Source organism: Vicugna pacos, chromosome 3 (genome assembly GCF_048564905.1).
Source record: "Vicugna pacos chromosome 3, VicPac4, whole genome shotgun sequence".
Taxonomy (NCBI): Eukaryota; Metazoa; Chordata; class Mammalia; order Artiodactyla; family Camelidae; genus Vicugna; species Vicugna pacos.
Window position 1 is genome coordinate 93,296,388 of NC_132989.1, and position 21,071 is coordinate 93,317,458.

The 21,071-nt window shown below is 41.9% G+C and overlaps 1 protein-coding gene across 3 annotated transcripts in view; it reads left to right on the forward strand.

Annotated features, from left to right (window-relative positions):
* DAB2 (DAB adaptor protein 2) overlaps nt 1–13,062 on the forward strand; it is a 52,045-nt gene extending 38,983 nt beyond the window's left edge. The window contains exons 10-16 of one of the 3 annotated variants that reach the window (XM_072958751.1): nt 424–1,077; nt 2,064–2,223; nt 7,210–7,842; nt 8,577–8,686; nt 9,548–9,618; nt 11,192–11,227; nt 12,078–13,062. In XM_072958751.1, coding sequence (XP_072814852.1) covers nt 424–1,077; nt 2,064–2,223; nt 7,210–7,842; nt 8,577–8,686; nt 9,548–9,613 — 1,623 coding nt within the window. In that variant the 3' untranslated portion in view covers nt 9,614–9,618; nt 11,192–11,227; nt 12,078–13,062. Of the gene's footprint in view, nt 1–423; nt 1,078–2,063; nt 2,224–7,209; nt 7,843–8,576; nt 8,687–9,547; nt 9,619–11,191 lie in introns of all 3 variants that reach the window. The other 2 variants (XM_006207681.4, XM_015242096.3) reach the window with 2 other exon arrangements.
* Nucleotides 13,063–21,071: the final 8,009 nt, after the last annotated feature.

Consider the following 21,071-nt stretch of genomic DNA (forward strand, 5'->3'; position numbering starts at 1 on the left):
ACATCAGTAGGAAATGGGCCTCTGAGGTCATTTTTTATTTTCAAGCTCAGTTAGTTAGTCACTTAGAGTGACTCTCAATCAATCCCCTTTAAGACTCAGGGCATGAACTGAAACAATGATGATTATGAACTCAGCCAGTCTGACAGTGTGAGATGAGACATGAATAAAGCAAATAACAGTAAGATTTCACTTAATGACGGGCCAACAAAGTTGAGGCTTAATTCAAAGGGCCTAGTGGGGCAGGGAGGACCTATTCTACAACTAGTAAGTGCACTCACGGATGTGGTTGGAGAAGGTAATGGTCACCCAGTAAGACCAAAATCTAACGGAACTGTTGATAATCCCGGTCATCTTATGTAGCTTTCTTATTTGAAGTCACAATGTGGACTAACAGTCTCTTTTTTTTCTTTCCAAATGTGATAGGAAAGCAAAGATATCCTGTTAGTGGATCTAAACTCTGAAATCGACACCAATCAGAATTCTTTAAGAGAAAATCTGTTCTTAACAAATGGGATCACCTCCTGCTCTCTTCCTCGACCAAAGCCTCAGGCATCTTTCTTGCCTGAAAATGCCTTTTCTGCCAATCTCAACTTCTTTCCCACCCCTAATCCTGATCCTTTCCGTGACGATCCTTTTGCACAACCAGACCAATCGACACCTTCTTCGTCTGATTCTCTCAAATCTCCAGATCAGAAGAAAGAGAATTTGAGTAGCTCGTCTACCCCTCTGAGTAACGGGCCTCTGAATGGGGATGTTGATTACTTTGGTCAGCAATTTGACCAGATCTCTAACCGGACTGGCAAACAGGAAGCTCAGGCAGACCCGTGGCCCTTATCAAGTATGCAGACACAGACAGCAGTGAGAACTCACAATGGGGTATCTGAAAGAGAACAGAACGGCTTCCATATCAAATCCTCCCCGAACCCTTTTGTGGGAAGCCCTCCCAAAGGACTGCCCGTGCCGAATGGCGTAAAGCAGGACTTGGAAAGCTCTGTCCAGTCCTCACCACATGACTCCATAGCCATTATCCCACCTCCACAAAGCACCAAACCAGGAAGAGGCAGAAGGACTGCTAAGGTGAATTGTCTGCTCCACATATCCATTGGCAGAATGCATGTTCGGTACCAAAGGGTGGTGTGATGCAAGCTCTCTTTCCTGCTGCTCTTGTAGTTTCCTGTGTGGCTGTGACATAGAAGGTGGGATAAGGCGCATCGTTCTCCAGGAGTACTTTCTTCTAATCATCATCCTTGTTAAGCTTCTCACTCAGCAGTGTTTGTCACACCCTGCTTTCCCTTTGCATGTCTTGTCACTTACTGTTAACTAAACACAAGTTTTTCCATTTTTAATGCTGCTCTGCTTCTGTACCTCTGGTAAGTCTGATCGTCATGTTCTGGGAGGGGCGGGCAAGGGTCCTTGTGATTCCCTTCGTACCTTCCCCATACTAACACACATCCCCACATACCCCTTGTTTTGCATTAATGTCCCGGGTGGTGGTGTAAAATCCTCGAGTTTGTCTCCTCTTTTAAATCCTAACCAAATGATCCCTTGTCTTGACAGAAACGTTTATGTTTACTATCACCACTTCATTCAAAAGCAGTTTAAAAGGTGGTTTATATAAGTTTCACTTTAAAAAAATCTCACTGGAATAGGAAGACTGGCCTAATGATTTGTCTACTGTATCATCTTTATGCAGAATGATTTAAGTCCAGGAGAATGATCAAAATATTTAGGCTCCTTACTTACAGTTGTCCTTTCCCAGCTTCAAGCTTTTGGCTGTTGAGACCAGACAGAAACAAATGTGTAAATGAGCAAAACAGATTTCACTTTGAGAATCCACCAATATTGGGTCACCAAGACCCAATATTCTGTCTATTGCCAGGAATTTGTGTCTTTTTTTCTTTTTTTTTTTTTGGTCTTTTTGGGTTTTTGTAGTAATTTATCCATAACGAGGAGAAGTTTTTCTTTTTGTGTTTTCAAGTTGGAGGTGCACAGTAGGATAGAGAACAGAGCTGAATTTCACTGTTACTGACTAACTCCTCTGTGTCCCCTCTCTGCCCTGTCAGTCTCCAGCAAAAGACTTACTTGCATCCGACGTCTTTGCTCCTCCTGTCTCAGAACCTCCAGGCCAGATGTCTACAGGACAACCTGCAACCCTACAGACCAACCCTCTGGATCTCTTCAAAGCAAGTGCTTCTGCCCCAGCGGGGCCCCTTGCAGGTCTAGGTAGGTGCCTAGAGATGGAGTTGGGTTTGGCGGCATTGCTTTCACTCATAAGACGACAAGTCGTAGGAGGAAGCACTTCACATTCATAGAGGTTCCTAGGGCATAAGATTTGAGCAGCCTCAGGAGCCTTCTCCCACTTTTACTTCCCTGTGGTACTCTCTACTCGTAACTGAAGTTTGGCTCCTTAAGTTGGCATGTGAGAAGAAATCTGCGTTTAACATTGTACTTACCTGAACCAGCTGGTAAGGGCTCACGGAAGACAACTGTAAGGGATTCAGAAGCTCAGACCGGCTTCGCTGGAGAAACAGGGTTAAGACAAGAGAGACTTGTCTATTGTCTCTGTTTGAAAAAAGTAGCACTATGCATGTCCTCCATGCAGTTTGCCATTACTAAATTGAGGCCCTATCCCCTGTTAAACTGCTAGACACCCCAAAAGGGCTATAAGTTAAGTTTGAAGCAAGTGTAAGTCATTGAATGAAAGTCCCAGGCTCTGAGCCCAGTTCTGTTCCTGGGCACATGGTGGGTGTGGGACAGGCATATATCCTGATCAGCCTCTGAATACTGAAGCCTTAGCTGCTCCTTGCTGACATTTTGGCTAGTTGAATGTCTTAGTAAAGTGAGAAGATAAGTTGTAGACATCTGAAGCGGAAAAGAACCCAGAAATAAGGGGAAAGATGAAATTTTACCAGAGACCTGAGATGTGCAGGTGCTGTCATTCATCACTGTGTCCTGAGCTCATGTAAGCCACCGAGCCACCCTGTGGCAGGAATAGCTGAGAGCTGGCCCCGCGACTGTCCGTCCACAGCCTCCCGCATTTTTCTGCTTTTGTGGGACAGTCTTCCGAAACCCCGATAATAGTCTTTGCTTTCCTGCAGGGGACTCTCTTTGTTCTTCTACTTCTTGGCACCTCTACAGGCTCCAAATAGACTCTGTCTTGGGAGGGGGTTGAGAAGGCTCTGGATGGAGAGGGATGGGTTCTCTTCCCGATTTTATAAAATTTGTCCAGGGATATTGGTTTTCTCTGCCTCCTGCTGAGTCGATCATCAGAACTCTCTTTTTGTTTGCTTGTTTTTTTGGTCTTCTGCTGGTTTGTTTTTTTTATAAAGGAAAATATTTTGGTTTTATCACATTAAATCTCTGCAGTCCTATCTGGAGTATGGTGGCAAACTGCTCAGTGGCTGAACTCCCTGCAGGTATGGGAAGGCAACTTGTTTCAGGTCTCTGCTTGTGTTCATACTCTCAAAAAACTCTCCCTAAGCACCTGATGTCTCTTCCCCTTTCTGTACCACTTTTGCCTGTATCCCCGGCTGGAGCTGGTTGGTGCTTTTCCTGCAGAAGGAGAGCGAGCTAGCAAGCAATGCCCCCGACCAGATCGCATCACAGGGCTTTGTAGCCTAATATCAATGCCCCGAAGAATTTTTACAGCCAACATTTAACAAGTCAGCCTGAAAATACAGCTGGACCCTATAACTGTTAATTTATTCGGACAAAGTGAAGCTTTTTGGCTAGATGCCCCTGTTGAGGCCTTGGGGTATACAAGTGCAGAATACTGATGATTCTTCCAAGTTTGGACATGGGGCTCAAACTGAGCCCTACAGTATAGCCCTGTCCACCAGCAGGGATCCTCAGCCAAACCCTGGAAGGTTGTAGGTCTGGCTTCTGCTGGACCCAGCTGGGACACTGTCTCCCCTGGAGAACTGGGGGTGGGGAATGGGTCCTGTAGAAAGCTGAGCTTTGACTCCCTGCCCTGTGTTTTAATCTAGCATCAGAAGGTGATAAGGATGAACTTCTTACACCCACACTTTCTTTTTTTTTTAACATTTTTTATTGATTTATAGTCATTTTACAATGTTGTGTCAAATTCCAGTGTAGAGCACAATTTTTCAATTATACACGAACACATATATATATATATTCATTGTCACATTCCTTTCTCTGTGAGCTACCGTAAGATCTTGTATATATTTCCCTGTGCTATACAGTTTAATCTTGTTTACCTATTCTACAATTTTGAAATCCCAGCACACTTTCTTTTCCTTTACCTTCTGCCTCTACTTTCTCCAGCAGAGCCTTAAGCATCCTGGAAACACAATGCATGATGGGAATGCAGCCTGGCTTAAGTAGACACTGGGAAAGCCTTTCATTCCTGGCAAATATATTTGTCTCTTTTGCCAATATTCCCACTAATACCACCTCTGCTGTTATGACGAAAGCCACACATTTTCCTAAGGAAAGGCACGTCATCTGCCACGAAAGATGATAAAATTCTACCCAGTTTGCACATCCAAGTGGTGTAAATTATGAGTGACTGGCTTCAGTTAATAAAATTTAAATGACTTGTTTTAAAATGCTAGCAATAATTTTGTTCAAACTCAACCCACCTCTAGCAGCCTGTCTCATAGAATCTAAGAGAGCGTTTCCCTTGATCGGTTGCGAAAGGAACACAGGCAGATCTTGTTTTATTGCACGTCACTTCCCTGTGCTTCACAGGTATTGAATTGTTTTGTTTTGTTTTGTTTTTTAACAAATGAAAGGTTTGGGGCAGCCCTGTACCAAGCAAGCCCACCAGCGCCATTTTTCCAATAGCATTTGCTCACTTCATGTCCCTGTGTCTCATTTTGGTATTTCTTGCAATATTCCAAACTTTTTAATTATTATTATATTTATTATGGTGATCTGTGATTGGTGATCTTTAGTGTTACTATTGCAAAAAAGATTAAGACTCACTGCAGGCTCTGATCATGGTTAGCATTTTTTAACAATAAAGTATTTTTTAATTAAGTTATATGTTCATTTTTTTAGACCTAATGCTATTACATACTTAATGGGCTACTATATATTATGTTATACTATATAGTATAAACACAACATTTATATGCACTGGGAAACCAAAAAATTTATGTGACTCACTTTTTTCCCATATTTCCTTTATCACAATGGTCTGGAACCAAACTTGCAATATCCCTGAGGTCTGCCTATATGCATATTCCTTAGTGTAAATGAAGTCCAATTTCTATATATGTAAAATAGATATTCGAGTCAATATTCCAATAAAAAAGTATAGTTCTGTTCCTTGATGCCCAGGAGACAGAACAGGAGGACAGGGTGCTGGATCAGAGGTGGTATGCCTGAGTTTTAGTCTCTACCATCACAGACTGCAATCTTCCCAATTTTAGTAATTACTATTTTTGTACCCAGCTTCCTCCCCTCAAAAACAAGCAGGTTAATTTAGTAAGCTGACCCTTTCAGAAGCCCACCACTCTCTGTGAGCACGCCTTATGTGTTCGTGACCAGATGACTGGTGTTCCTGATGACAGCGGAGTCAAGTAACACCAGGCTCCAATCCTGAGAAAATTTCAGATAGACTGCCTTGCTCCATCAGCCCCTGAACCCCATTTGGAAAATCTTTCTCACTGTGGAAACAAAAACATTCCTAACCCAAGTTTGAAGACCTTTTGCTACTTTGGTTAGAAAGCTTTCGTAACTAAAGAACGCTCTGCTCTAAAAGCTCAAAGCAAGTAGGTTTTGAGAGCAAAGCTTCGTTCATGAATAGGTCTGAGGTTGAATTCAGGTTTTCTGTTAGTGGTGACAGTTTAACTGAGCCATTAATACCCTGGGGAGGATGCAGAAGAGAAAATGTCCTATGTATTAGAACAATATGTAGGGGATGAGCGTCTCAAGAAGAGTGGGAAATAACACGGGAAACTATATTCAGTATCTTGTAGTAACTTATAATGATAAAGAATATGAAAATGAGTATATGTGTATATATATGCATGACTGGGACATTATGCTGTGCACCAGAAACTAACTGACACTTGTAACTGACTATACTTCAATAAAAACAAAACCTACCACCAAAAAACAAAAATGAAAATGAATATATGTATGTATATGTATGACTGAGCTATGATGCTGTACACCAGAAATTGACACAACATTGTAAACTGACTATACTTCAATTAAAAAAGGTTAAAATATTAAAAAATTAAAAAATTTTAAAGAAGAGTGGGGAAACACTGGAGAGACCTGGATATTAGTGACATAGCTAATTATGAATCTCCTTGGCAAGGATGCAGGTGTGAGGGCCATTCCCCTACAAAGATCACACGCCTGGACATGGACAATTAGGTACATTGCAAGGGGGTTTTTGGTTTGGTTTGGTTTGGTTTGGGTTTTGCTTAACATTCTCTTCTCTCCCTCCCTCCCTCCCTCTCTTCAATACTCTGTTCTAACTTAGGGCAAAGTTTAGTGAGTGGCACATGGCAGGAAGCACTTATTTGAAACAACTCTCCCAGGATAAACCAGCCTTTCCTCCATGTCTGTATAAAAATGTCTAAAACTGTCTTGGCATCAACCAAATTGTATCATCCTTTTATATAGCTGTGTAAACCTTGGCCGCATTTAAAAACAAAGAAACTTTGAAACTGTTTCTCCGGGATGTAAGTACGCTGAAGCCTAAAGCAGATGCCTGATAACTCGTTTCCATAAGATCCGGACAGGAGCCAGTTGCCAAATGAAGAGGTTAAACCAGTGACTCAAGAGCACCCAGTGGATGATCTTAATTAACTATGTTGTAATCAGCATGGTTTATATAAATGTATTTACTCAACATCTCGGTTCATGCTCTTGACATGCTCTTGACAGGCTGTTTCAAATATATCAGTGTACATATGATAGGGGCTCATTTTTTTTTTATGACTAGGTACTTACAGACTGTATGACTCATCTAATGAGGAAAGTTAGAAAGGTATGGTAAAAAAAAAAAAAGGACTTCGAAATGCAACCAGCATTAGCTATACTGTATTAGCTAATTAATCTTTAGTGATTTACTCTAATAAAATCTGTGTCTGCCTCGAGGCTTAAAGAAGGTTTGTCATGTAAATGCTCTCTATAAATGCTCTCCAGAGGACTGTGCTTTCTGAAACTCGAGTCCTCTTTGAGCTGGTCTCCTGAGAAGTCCTTTCTGCCGCTTCCTCCCTTCAGGTGGTGTGTCAGTTATACCCCCTCAGGCAGGACCATGGAACTCAACCTCTCTAGTCTTCGGTCAGTCCACGTCAGTGGTCCCAGGCACTCTGATTGCTGGTCAGCCTTCAGGATTCAGCCAGCCACTCATCTTTACCAATAGCCCAGCTGTTCCAGGTTGGAACCAACCTTCATCCTTTGCAGCCTCAACTCCCCCTCCAGCCCCTGTTGTTTGGGGCCCATCAGCATCTGTGGCACCCAATACTTGGTCGTCGGCCAGCCCTCTGGGGAATCCTTTTCAGAGCAATGTTTTTCCAGCTCCTGCTGCGTCAGCCCAGTCCCCTTCTGGGCTCTCCTCTCTCCTGGTCCCTCCTCCTCAACCCCCTCCCAGAACTGGCCCTCCCAAGGACATCTCCAGCGATGCCTTCGTTGCCTTGGACCCACTAGGGGACAAAGAAGTCAAGGAAGTGAAAGAAATGTTTAAGGACTTCCAACTGCGGCAGCCACCTGTTGTCCCGGCAAGGAAGGGAGAGCAGAATTCCTCTGGAGCATCAAGTGCCTTCTCCAGTTACTTCAACAACAAAGTTGGCATCCCTCAGGAGAATGCAGACCATGACGACTTTGACGCCAATCAACTGTTGAGGAAGATCAATGGTGAGCTACCTACTTCTCTGTCAGCCGTCCCGACAGGTATTTCACTGTCATGTGGACCCACAGAGTCCCTCAGAGGAACCCTTTTGCAACCCTCCAATAGCCTTACTCTTGTGTTTTTTGCTTATCAGGAGTTGTGGAGGCTACTTAACCATTTACCTATGGAGTTAACTGTTTACCTTAGCTCTTCCCAAGGGCTGGCCCAATGCTGCCCTCTTGTGACAAGTCTTAAAAAGGCTACCAAGAGCCATTGAAATTCAATGGGTTGTGGCACCTGGAGGGCTGTTTGTGTGATGATAAGGGCTCATTTTCTCATGAGTAGGTATATGTGGACGGCACTACCTGTCTAACCGGGAAAGTTAAAGTTTGCTTCAAAATGCAGCCAGAATTTGCATGCGAGATACACTGTATTAGCTCGTTAGTCTGCAGAGTGGTTTAAACTCTTGGGAGCCTCTATTTTGGTGTTGGCCTCGAGGCTTAATGAAGGTTTGCCATGTAGGTGCATTTAAGTGAGGGAATTCTGAATCTCTTCACTTGAAGTGAATATACTTGGCTTTCCCTTCCGAGAAGGGGTAGATCTGCCTGTAAGAATCATCGGGAGTCTTAGTATTTGGTGTTGATTTTTGTGCCATTGATGTCAGTTTCAAAGTATGGAACTTAATTTCTAAGATAAGCCTGGAGAATTTGTGCATGTGTTTGAGAAGAGCTTGTCTGCTAACTCTTTTCTCACCTTCTAGAACTACCAAAGCCAGCTCCCAGACAAGGTGCCCTGCCAGTTACCAAATCTGCTGACAATGCATTTGAGAACCCTTTCTCTAAAGATTCTTTCCGTTCATCACAGGCCTCTGTAAGTATCAATTACTAGAAGCTGTTGCTTCAAAGTATGTGCCACACAGTGTTACTACCTCCTGAATTAACCTTGCTTGTATTTTGGACGGGAAAGGACACTTATTTTTGTTTTTCTTTTTTTAATTCTATTATCTTTTTTTTTAGTTTTAATTCTTAATTTTTATTAAAGTGTAGTCGATTTACAATGTTAGTTTCAGTGTACAGCAAAGCGATTCAGTTTTACATAGACATACATATATATATTTTCAGATTCTTTTCCATTACAGCTCATTACAAAAAATTGAATATAGTTCCCTGTGCTATGCAGTAGGTCCTTGTTGTTTATCTACTTTATATATAGTGATGTGTATCTGTTCATCCCAAACTCCTAATCTATCCCTCCCCCCCAGTTAAGGACATTTGAATAAGATTTATTATTGAGAACCATCACAGTATGAACATCAACTCAAACTGGGGATATATTTTTTCGCAGGAATTACTCTCTTGAACTTGAGAAACAAATACCGTATAGAAAAAGTCCTTTATATCTCACTTAACTTAGCTCGTGAAAGCACTTTGCAAGAAATTGAGCCAAAATACTATCTTTAAAAATCTTTCAAAAATTTAAGTTCCTAATTTCCCACTCATTATGATTTAGCTCATAAAAATAATATTTGGCATTTTGGGAAGACCAAGATAATTCTGAATTGTGGTTTTGATGTAATCATAAGCAGGCACGCACAAACCATCATAGACCCATACAATATCTGATTTGTCTGTGACCTAAGGGATTTTTAAAGGAACTTGAGAAGTCTTAATTATAGATGTTTTCTTATTATTGTAATTATAGTTATTGACTAGATGGTTTTTATCTCCATAGGTGGCTTCCCCTCAACCTGCATCTTCTGATGTGTATCGGGATCCATTCGGAAATCCTTTCGCCTAGCTTCTGTAAGTAGAAGATCCCACTAAGCTTTGGTTTGGTGAGAAAGGGTGGCACAGAGGGTGAGGGTGGAATTTTAATTTTAGAATTGGGAAAAAGTCAAGTCTCTGTAATGGAGAAGTAAAAGATATAGAAATCTATACCTTAATTCAATAATGACTAGACTGGGCATTTATGAATAGAATTCTAATACATGTAAAAAATAGACATATACTTTTAGGAATATAGATTTCCATCCTGTGTTTTTGATATTTCACTTCTGTATGGAAGTAAGACTCAACATAACACATAACGGTTTTCTAGATTTTTGACCTTCATACTGAAGTGATTGCAAAGCTTCCTAGTAATTACTTGGTTTTCTGTAGAAGCTTGAAAATCTGAAGACCTTCTGAAGCCACCAAACAGGTCACCAGATACTGATCACAACACTTCTGCCTCCCAAATCAATGTGTATTTCTTTGTGAGGGGCCTCAAAGTTAGTCTGAAATAGCCTGTTGGTATTAAACGCCAAAATGGTGGCAGCTACTGCTCTTTCCTGCAAAAGCAGCATAAGTTTAGGTGGGTCTGCTGTGGGTTTCATGCTAGGTGAATTACTGGGTGTTAAACCACCTTAGACTGAAACCCTGGAGTGCACGTGTGCACGTGTGGCAGAGGATGGGGGCCGGGTCTTTCTTTCTCAACAGTGAATGGAAGCAACTTTATCTGATCTTGAAAGATTGACGTTACTGGAGGAGAGGAGGTTCACCTGCATTTTAGGGGAGGTAGGGCATAGCTGATGGGAGAACAACAGGAAAAATGACAAGAACCCAAATCCATTTTTTTTCAGTCTTGCCTCATCCGAGTGAGACTACCAAACTATGTCTAGACCTATCTAGAATTTAAATTTTTAAATAGATAAATATCTTACATCGGACACCAACGATAAGATTTGAGTTTACTTGCAATTTGGATTAGCCCCCCCCCCCTTTATTTCTACAATTACTGTATTTCTTAAAGTGCTTGTCCATAAGAATCAGCTTCCGAGAACTAAGATTATTGAAAAGACAAATTCCTGGGCCCTGGTGCTAAGGAATCCCCTGAGGAAAGGCTGCATTTTAACAAGCATCCAGAAGATTTCTAATGTTAACAAAGCAGTGACGCTACTGAAGGGCTGGAAGTCTTAATAGGGACTCACTCTTACCTCCTCTCCAGGGGAGGCACACATGGACCAACAGAAAGGAGTAAACTACATTGAACGTCTGGGAGAATTGTTTGTGCTAAATTGAATTGACTGAGAGTTCTCTTTGGAGCCCCTTTACTCTTTAGGTCACGAAGAAAGGATAATTTTGGTCAACTTGTTACATTTATAGGTTGGGGAGTTGGGAGGAGAACTCTCACGGGAGGAGGTAGCTCACATGACTGAGTGTTACTGTGTTAATCATTTCGTTACAGGTTCTACGTGGGTTACCTTATTCAGTCCTCTCGCATCAGCCCTAGGAGATACTGTTACTGACATTTTAAATAATGACTTGATATTTAATGCGTTGATGTTCTATCCCCAAATTCTAACCATGGGTTTTCCCCTTTCCCATACTTCCCTAGGAACTTGGCAAGCTGACTATCCAGAGGAACGAAAAGGTTGGCCTTAGTAGTGAAGGACAAAGCTAATAGGCAGAAAAGTCCTGACCTCTGCCCTTGTTCTAGCTTTGGCACGTTATTATCTGTTGCCTTATGTCTCGCTGCCTCTTCAGCTTGTAAAAAGCCTTTCACTCACTGTTGAGCTAAACTGAATCGATGGCTTTAAGTAAATTAAGAACCTAAACTCTTTAGCTTAAATGTAAATGAAGTAGTTTCCCTACTTGAACCCTTGCCTACTCTGCCCCTGGAACCTTCGAGAACACTTGACCATGTATCCCCTGGTTGGCCAGTGCAACCATCACAACCCCTCAGATCATACTGTTTTGAATAAATTTTAAAATCCTTACTGTTCAAAGTGTTTGGGGGTTCTGTTTTAGAGCTTAAACCTAAAGATTGTAATCTAACAAGGCATTTTCTTAAATCCTGCTTCAGACTGTCACTTACAGAGAATTTTTAAAGTAAAATGGAAGCAAGTCCAGCTTCTCCTTAGACACTTTGGAGCCTGACACACCTAAGAACCTTTTTTTAAGGTATAAGTTCTCTTTCTGAAGATTATGTTGCTCTCCAGGATGAGTGTCCTTTCTCCCAATCTCTTGCTGGCTATTGCAAATGAGGGAAAAATCATTTTTCACCTGTCCCCTTCTTTTCCCTTTGATTCTCTTTTCAGTCATTTTGGCTCCTGGATTCATACAGCATTACCTCTCCATCACAAACAACAGAGTTTTGTTGGGGGGAGGGGACCAAAATCTAATGATTCACAGATCTGAAGCCTGTCTGCCTTCCCAGTAATGTCTAATCCCAGTAACTAGAACTGCAAAAGGGCACAACCTTTATCCTTTCTATGGAATAGGAGGCCATCCTCTTGAGCTGAAGTTCCAGAAGAGCAGTTAACGTTGAAGGAAAATTCAACTCAACTCAGCAATGAAGGACTGTATTCCGAAGAGCAACATCTCACAAAGTTAAATGTGGTTGTGCCAAATATATTAGGTGCTTATTCGGGGTCATGCCAGAACTTTATCGTTAACTGGAAAACTTTCTTGAAGCCACAATCTCATAGCTAGTAGGAATATAAATGGGAGGGGGAAAAAAAAGCAGTAGAACAAGTACTTGGTGTTATCATTAAAAATCTAGTGTCTGCAATATTTTTCTCCTCATAACCTTGGAAAATTTCCCAGTTCACTTTCAGTCCTAATGCTGGCACAGTTCTGAAGAGTTTGTTCTTGCTGTAATGAGTTTTGTTTTATATTGGGTTGTTTTTTTGTTGTTGTTCTTGTTGTTTGGTAAATGGAGGTACTGGGGACTGAACCCAGGACCTCAAGCATGCTAAATGCATGCTCTACCACTGAGCTGCACCTCCCCTCCCCATGTTGGGTTTTTAAATGCTGTCTCTTGACCCCTGGTGCTCAGGTTCTTGTGGGTGTTAATCAACCACATACGATGTTATCTTTCGGTAGAAGAAGAGGATGACTGCTCAGGACCTAAACAAGATGGTGGCCTCATGAAACTCCATTGATTAGCCCCAAGTAGTCCCAGCTGAAGTCCTGTGGTTTTATGTTTAATGGTAATAGCTGATCATGTACAAAATCATTTTCCATCTGACTTCCTACTCAGCCTTTATAAACACAGACTTGAAATAATATTTTGTATGTCTAAATACCCAAGTGTGCTAAACTGGAGGCAATTATTTCTACATAGCTGAATTTTTGAAAGTAGAAAAATTTTGGAAGTGATGACCAGCCACACGATTGTTTTGTACATACTTATTTTCCTGTGCGCTTTTCTGTATGCGAAGAAAGCTATAAATTTACTTATTTCAATAAACTGGAATGGCAGAATCTCACGTGTCACCATCAGTTTATTTGACCACTGCTTTGAATTGGTGGATTAGGGTCAAGGTATAAAGTGTATCAGTGTAAGGGGAGCAAATGTTAGATATAATACATTCTGGATTGTCACAAAAATGAGAAAGTGAAAATCCATCAAATGGGACCACGAGTAAATCACCATCTGATGTCCTTCAAGCCTTTATTATTTTCCTTTCTCAGACCTTACATACTCCCTTTCTGAGAGTTTAATGGGACCCCAGTGAACAACACTTTACCAGAACAACCTCAGTTATGTCTAGTACAAAAATCATTAGTGAACCGTTGGCTCATGCCTTTTGCTTCCTCTTATTCTTAATTCAACCGTGTTTGATTTCATCAAAACACACCTGTGTGGACTGGTCCAGGCTGGTGTAGGCTACTCAAGAGAGCTTCAGAGTGAGGTGGTCAAGCTGGCGATCAAATGTCTACAGCACAGGACACTGCTAAACACTCTCCTCTATTAAAAAAGGTTCAAGGCTCTCATTCATTTCAAGAAGACTTAGAGCTATGGAAAGCTGACCCCACGGCAGACATTGCTTGAGTATAGAAGCCGTGGTGTTAAAGTTGATTTCTGTAGGAATCAGATGAACTTGACAGGGTAGGTGTCAGTGGTTGGCATTTACTGTTATATTTGATATTACTGCCATACCTCTCCCCTTAACTGAAATATTTGATCTCTTTTTGACAAGAATGAGTAGAGTATAGAGAAATAGACTCCACACGTGACCAGCTTCCAGTAAGCCACAGATGAGCTGGGAAAGGCTGCTGATAAGAACATGTTGCGCAAATTATCTGGCTTCTCCGGATGCTCTGTAGCGTGTCTAACCCCCTGAGCCTCTGTGATATTCCACGTGGCTTAAGCAAGAACTTGCCGAGGTTAACCCTTGCTCGTGCGTACGAGGGGATGGCATTGACTTCAGTGCAGTAGGAACTACTGTTGACCAAGCAGAGGAAGGTGCTTACTGAAGTGTCCCTGCAAGCTGGAAACAGACCTCCTCTCCATAGTCTCTTAGTAGCAGTGGTGTTCACACCTCTAAGCCAGAAGTTCGGCTTTTATGGTAACCCTGTTATCCCCAGAAGAGGGTTTCATTTAGGTGTCACATAAAGCTAAACTAAAAGATGAATTTAGCAGCCAGTGTGCCCCCAAACTTCTCACATACAGGCAAGACAAAGGGAGAAGGTATTCATGTTCTCGAGATAATCTTGCATTTGCCAAGTGCTTTACCACTTACACAACATAACTTCATTCTGTGGATACTGTAATCCTGCCAGGTGGGATCAGTTACTGTTCCAGCTCATCTGAGACCAACATCCATGCTTTCCAATGGCTACAGTCTGCTCCAACTCCTTAAGTGAATGGTTTCTGTGGTATTTTATTGTAAAACTGTGTATCGTGGTAGGGAGATCTTTTCATTCAGTGATTTCAAACTCCTCCATCAAAATGTTAACTGTGGTGTCTAGAGAGCCAAAGAGAAGGTGATTCCTGTGCTGAAAGCGGGCAGGGGAAAGAACAGAGGATGCAGCTAACTCAGGAGTTTGGCTGACCCTGCAGCAAGCTGGTGAGTGAAACCTCTGACCCTTATTCCTGGAACAGGTTCAATATAAGGTCTCCTGGCGAAAGATAGGAGCGCCCCAACAGTCCCTGGTAAATATTTAAGCTATTATAACCATTGGAGGAGATTGCTAAATAATAAAAGTCCTAAATTCCTGCTGGGAAATGTTATGTTTTAACTAACTTCCTTCTATTGAAAACAACTAAGACTCACATTCTAAGCTGATATGCTGAACATGGACACACACAGGCGGTGTGGTGGCGGCAGCCCTGATACCGTGTCCTAATTACAGCCACGCTGATGGACAAGGCTCAGCCGTGTGGCATCTTACTTAACGAGGGACCAAGCCCCTCTTTTTCCCTGGCTTCTCTGAAAGCATGTGCTTAATTACTAGACCTCTACTATATGCTGAAATCATACAAGTGCCAATCTCCAGGGTTATGACAATGTGGGCTATTCAGTGGCAAAGAAACTGGGCTTCTGCAGGGACCAAAGATAAAGCAGTTATAAAAGGAGGGGGAAAAAAAAACCCCTGTGAAAGTCCTCATGACTATATTTTCCTTATGATGTTAGCTGTGGAGTTCTCTCTCAATTTATTTGTCATTTTCTTGACTTCTTACTATTATTTTACCTTAATTGTAAGAAAGGGAAATTATTGCTGTTGCAAAAGTTACAGGTGACCAGACTGGGCTGACACCGGGTTTCGGATGTCTCTGGGGGTATGTATGAGGCCACCGCCACCAGGTACCAACTTACACTGATTAATCATCACATATCTTTTTGTTTGGGGGCTGCTAAGAGGAGCGTTGGAACACAGGGGAACACAGGAGCTAGCAGAGAGAGACAAAGAAGAGAACAGAAGGGTTAATGAGACATGTACCTCCCTGCCTCCCTCACTGGCTCACGAGACTGGTTAAGCGCCTTGATGGTGGAAACGATAGGGCTGCAAGCAGGAAGAATTGTCTTCTTTTGATGAAAGACCTTGGGCACAGGCAGTTCATAGCACACATGTCCATTAGTAATGAATGGACAACAGCAACGGAAAGGCTAACCGTGGCTAAAATTAGCAGGAGGGTATTTTTCTCACATAAAATTCTAGATTGATGGCTGCTGCTGTTGGCTCAGCAGTTCAACAAGACCCTCAAGGACACAAACTCTTAGGTTTTCACTCCAACTTTTGCAGCCTTTGGCTTTCTGTTCTTATGTTTATTTCCTAATGGTCACAAGATGGCTGCATAGCTCCAAATGCAATGTTACTGTTCAAAGAGTGCAGAAAGGGAAAGGCAGTGCAATCAACGTCTGTTCCTCGTACCAGGAATTTCAGTTTTCCCCAAGACTTTCCAGTAGATTTCAGCTATGTCTTAATGGACAGAATGTGGTCACGTGGGCCACTGCTAGGTGCAAGGGAGGCTGGAAAATCAAGCTTTTAGGATTCCCAGCTTCTACAGTAAAGGTAGTTAAGGAAGAGGCAGGGCTGGCTACCCCATCTGTGGGGCCCAGGGGGAAATAAAAACAGAGGAATGCATTGTTCACAAAGCAGGAAAAAAGCAGGAAAAAGTGTCATTAAAGGCAATAAAATATAAAGGTATTTCCTTTCTTCTGGAATCTCTCTCTTAACATAATGTATTTTATTTGCCATTTAATGTTGTTCTAAGTAAAGAAAAATTAAAATTTTAAAGCATTAGCATGAGCTTTACCTTTAATCTTTAATTCATATGTGGAATCATTGAAATCACAGTTTATATTTCATAACTCATACGCATGTGTATTTGCATGTATTTCATTCTTACCAGAACAGTTAGAAACACTGCACAAAACTAACTCAACTGGTTTAAATTCACTTCTTGACGCATATATATTTTACCAGCACTGCTCACTAATGAGAAAAGAAGGACGGGGGAAGAAAGAAACTATGAGTAGTTCTATCTTTTTCTTTCCTTCTGTGTCATTATTTTCAGCATTACATGGATGGTAATGCAGGGCAGGGACACTAGTAAGAAAGATGTGATCATGCTTCTTGGTTTATTTGAGGAGGGATTTTTGTGTGCTGGAAGCAAGTTCTGGTTCAGAGAGTGTGACCCCTCAGGGCTGTCAGTGTCCCCCATCCCCTGTCCCACCTCACCACCCCCAGCTAACTCAGTCTTAGACATAACACCCTTACCTTATACTCACTTTTGCCTTGAGGCACTGAATTACCACACTTCATAAATCTACCTGAATTCCATGTTCACGGAGCAACAGAAACACTACATGCGGATGGGGTGGCATGGAAGGGGGGACACATAGTACGAATTTGGTCTGCTCCTGCACATGCTCCACTTCCCCATCAAACTTTGCTTTCAAAATAAAAGTCCAAGCATATAATTCAGAATTTCAAAATGGCAACAGCAGAGCATTAAACCAAATGCGGGGCCCTTCTGAACCCTGAGCCCGGAGCTACTTCAGTCCTGGCAGGAAGGCCTTGGAAATGGGTGAGGAATTAGCTAATGTGTCTTCCACATGCCTGGGGCATAGTTTAACCCCAAATGGGCCGACCTCCAAATGCAGATCACAGCAGTCTTTGACTCATCACACCCTCAGGGCAGAAGAGAAGCACCCATGGAGAGCACAGTCAGCAGAGCTCAGGATAAGGCCTCAGGGCTAGAAGGTAGAAGCTAACGGATGCAGAGGACTGGTTCCTGTGTCTTAGAACCACGAGGGTTACCAGAAGAAATAAAAGGTGGGAGGGGAGGGGCGCTGAAGGCCAAGCACTGCGCAGGAGGCTTTAATGCTAACACAACCTTGAACCCGGAGGCATGTGCTATTTCAGTTGAAAGGATGCTGAGCAGAGGACTGTAAAACTCCTGAGGAATTACTTGCTAAAGGGCTTTGCAAGTCTTCATTTTACTTCATTGCAAGCACAACACTGCCAGCTTTGAACAGGAAGAGTAGTGGCTTCAGGGATGGTCCATAGGAGTCTGAATAATCCCAGCAAAGACCTACCCAGCATTTACCGTGGCAGACACTCTTCTGAGAGTGTAACAATCAACACTTCAAGTTCCATATTAAGGAAGCAGGGTATAGCTCAGTGGTGGAGTGCATGCTTAGCACGCACGAGGTCCTGGGTTCAATCCCCAGTGCCTCCATTAAAAATAAATAAATAAATAAACCTAATTACCTCCCCTCTTCCAAAACAAAAATAAATTCCATATTCACTCTGTGAAGTGGGCTACTACGACACTGACAGTTTTTAGGGGAGGACACAGAGGCACAATGCCCTTGAGTAGCTACCCAAAGTCACAGAGCTGGTAAGCGACAGGAGTGGAATCCCAACCCAGGCTCCAGTGTCCTTGCACTGAACCTCAAGTGGACCACTTGCTCCCTCCACTGCCCCCCAAAACTGGTACCGTTGCCTCTACGCTGGCATATCTGATGTTCACCGAGACTGTATTCTCTTCACAGCACTTCTCTCCTCATGCATTCTATAACCGATGTGCCTACCACAAAACTGAACGGAAAAACACCTTTCACCCCTTTTTCATTAGGCAAGTTGATCTTCCTTTGGCCTTTCCAGAACTCATTTTCAGGATGAATTAAGTATCACTTCAAAGCTTGAATTTTTCTAGTTGTTACAAATGCAACACAGCAATTTAACCTCATGCTCCGTTCTTCTAATTCAAGTACTTCCTATCAGCATGTTTAAGTGCTTTTAATGTAAGCCTCAGGCTGCTCACAGCAAATATGAGTTGTCAGTGGTAGTCTCCCAATTGCTTCTACATTGGGTTTTTTTTTTTTTAATTCAAAGAATGACATTTCTTTATTATTATTGTTATTATTATTATTATTATTATTGAAGTATAATCAGTTTATAATGTTGTGTTAATTTCTGGTGTACAGCATAGTGATTCACTTATAAATATATATATATTCCTTTTCATATTCTTTTCCATTATAGGCTATTACAAGATATTGAATGTAGTTCCCTGTGCTATATGGTAGCACCTTGTTGTTTATCTATTTTCTGTATGGTAGTGCGTTTCTGCTAATTCCGAAATCCCAGTTTGTCCCTCCATCTGCCATCTTCTATGTTGTTAATAGCAAACTCTCCTGCATCCGGTGCATGATCCACAGTCAGTGAGGAAAGCGCTTCATACAAGCACATTCTAAAAACCATAATACTGTTGTACAGTTTTGTCAAAATCTAACATCCTAGTGAACTGGATCAAAACCGATGACACACAGTGTATTTTTACACCGTGCTTTCTCATTCTCTCCTCCTCAGTTCTTCAGGGTTTAAAAAAGCCCATCAGACTCTTTACATCTTTTACGTCGACAATCACAAACCCTAGAACACAGAGACTAGAAACTAACAATGTAAAGCAGAGAGACTCCTTGCAGCCCATCAGCAGTACACATAAAACCCCAAGACAAAGAAAAGCTCAAATCAGTAGAGGAAAAAAAAAATAGAGATGATGTTGGACCAGAAACAGGATTAAGATTCTAACTTAAATCCTCTATAGTTATCGCCTGGCCTTGTCCCCAGAGAAGGAGGATTAGTAGAACGTGTCTGGAGAAGACAAATGTACCTCTGAAACAAGGTCAGCATTTTGCTTACACTACACTCAGGTGCAGAAAGAAAATGTATCCACATTCTTTTTTCTTTTTTCTCTTTCTTTTTTTTTGCAGCAAATCTTATCTTTCTTACAAGACTCCATCCTGCTGGACCCGGATGCCAACATCCAGTCGGGTCCTGGAACCTCAATCTAGACATTAGGAATCCCTCTTTAGGTAACACTGTCTCTTTCAGATATGAGCACAGTGTTTCAGACTTCTTCCCCCTCTTCCTGATCTTCTCCACAATGATGATAATTTTATGTGAGATGTGGAGGGGGTGTGGAGAAGGGGCTTAGATTCTCTGACAGGTCCTTACACAGTCTTCTGGTTCTTCCAGTATTTACAGCATCTATCTCTCCCACCTGGACCCTACCTTTTGGCATCTGTAGCTAAAACTTTTGGCTGAAGAATGGAGGATCTGCTCCTCTCCATGAGGTTGGGGGACTACCAGGCCTGGTGGTTCTCCCTGCTGCCTAGGCCCCCACCTCGGCCCTCACTAAAACTAGACTCCTGAGGTCAGACTGTACATGCGTCTCCATCCCTGCCCTCTGCTCTAGACCCACTTTGTCCTTGACGTAGCAAGCCTGCCAGCTACCCTCGTCAGAACAGAGGGAGACAGATATCCTCTGTGACACATGACAGCCAAAGAAACCATGGAAGTCAGAATCAATACTTCCTTCTCTGCCCAAACACACAGCACAAACACTTTTATTCTGATTTGGCGTTCCCTAAACTGGAGAAGTCTGGAAGTTGTTCCCCCCAGAGTCCCAGAAGGCGAAGGCAGAAACATCTGTCTTTGACCTCAGTCTACTTAACACGCTGGCCTCATTCTGGAATTTGGCCTGAAAAAGTTACTCAGAACACACATCTCCGAGCCTGCCTCTCCCCTCTCCAGTCCTCTCCTTCTTCCAACTTCTCTGAGCCCGAGAAGAGGTCTTTTCACATTCTCTGTAACCTGTGCAGTCCCCGCTGCTTTGAGATTCCCAGGTGACCAATTGCTTCTTTATTTCACCATCTTCCCTGGGCATTAAGCCTCAGGCTTCAGCCTTGAAATTGCAAAGTGTCAAGAAAATACTTTAAGTGGGGAGAATATAACTCAGTGGTAGAGCGTGTGCTTAGCATGCACAATGTCCTGGGTTCAATCCCCAGTACCTCCACTAAAAAATAATAAAAATAACAATCAATCAATAAATAAACCTAGTTGTCCTTCACCCAAAAAGAAAAAAAAAACAATTTTAAAAGAGAAAATTAAAGAAAATTTAAGATTTGCAAAGCACCTCATCCCCTGTTATATTTAGTTGTGTTTACATAGTGTTAACTAATAAGTCTATATGTAGTTTGGTCCCCAAATACCAGTGTTGTTCTGTCAAAGTCCCAATTTCCAGAAGCCAAATATATTTGAACCAAGTGAAATCAACTGATCATTCAGTAACTATAAAATAACTATGAAGGAATCATAATAAACCTATTTAACACTATTAAAATATTAATGCAATAAAAATACAGAGATAACTTTGAGATATAGAAACATAGCAACCAGAAAGACAGGGTGGGTGGTGACTAATTAAAGTAAATAAGGAATATAAAAAGAGCTTCCTTGACAGGGACAGGGCAAGAATTATGCTATCGATTTTAGACATGGCAAGTTCAACTTATCATGGACAATTAAAGTCCACCTGGAGATTTCTTAGAAGTATCTGAAGATTATTAAGCTGGAAAGTAACACGATAAGCTTTGCATTTTTTTTTTGAAAATTATCATTTCAAAACAAGAACCCAGAAGATTCTGGTAAAGGAACTTCAAAGGACTGCCCTTCGAGATTTCTGGTTCTGA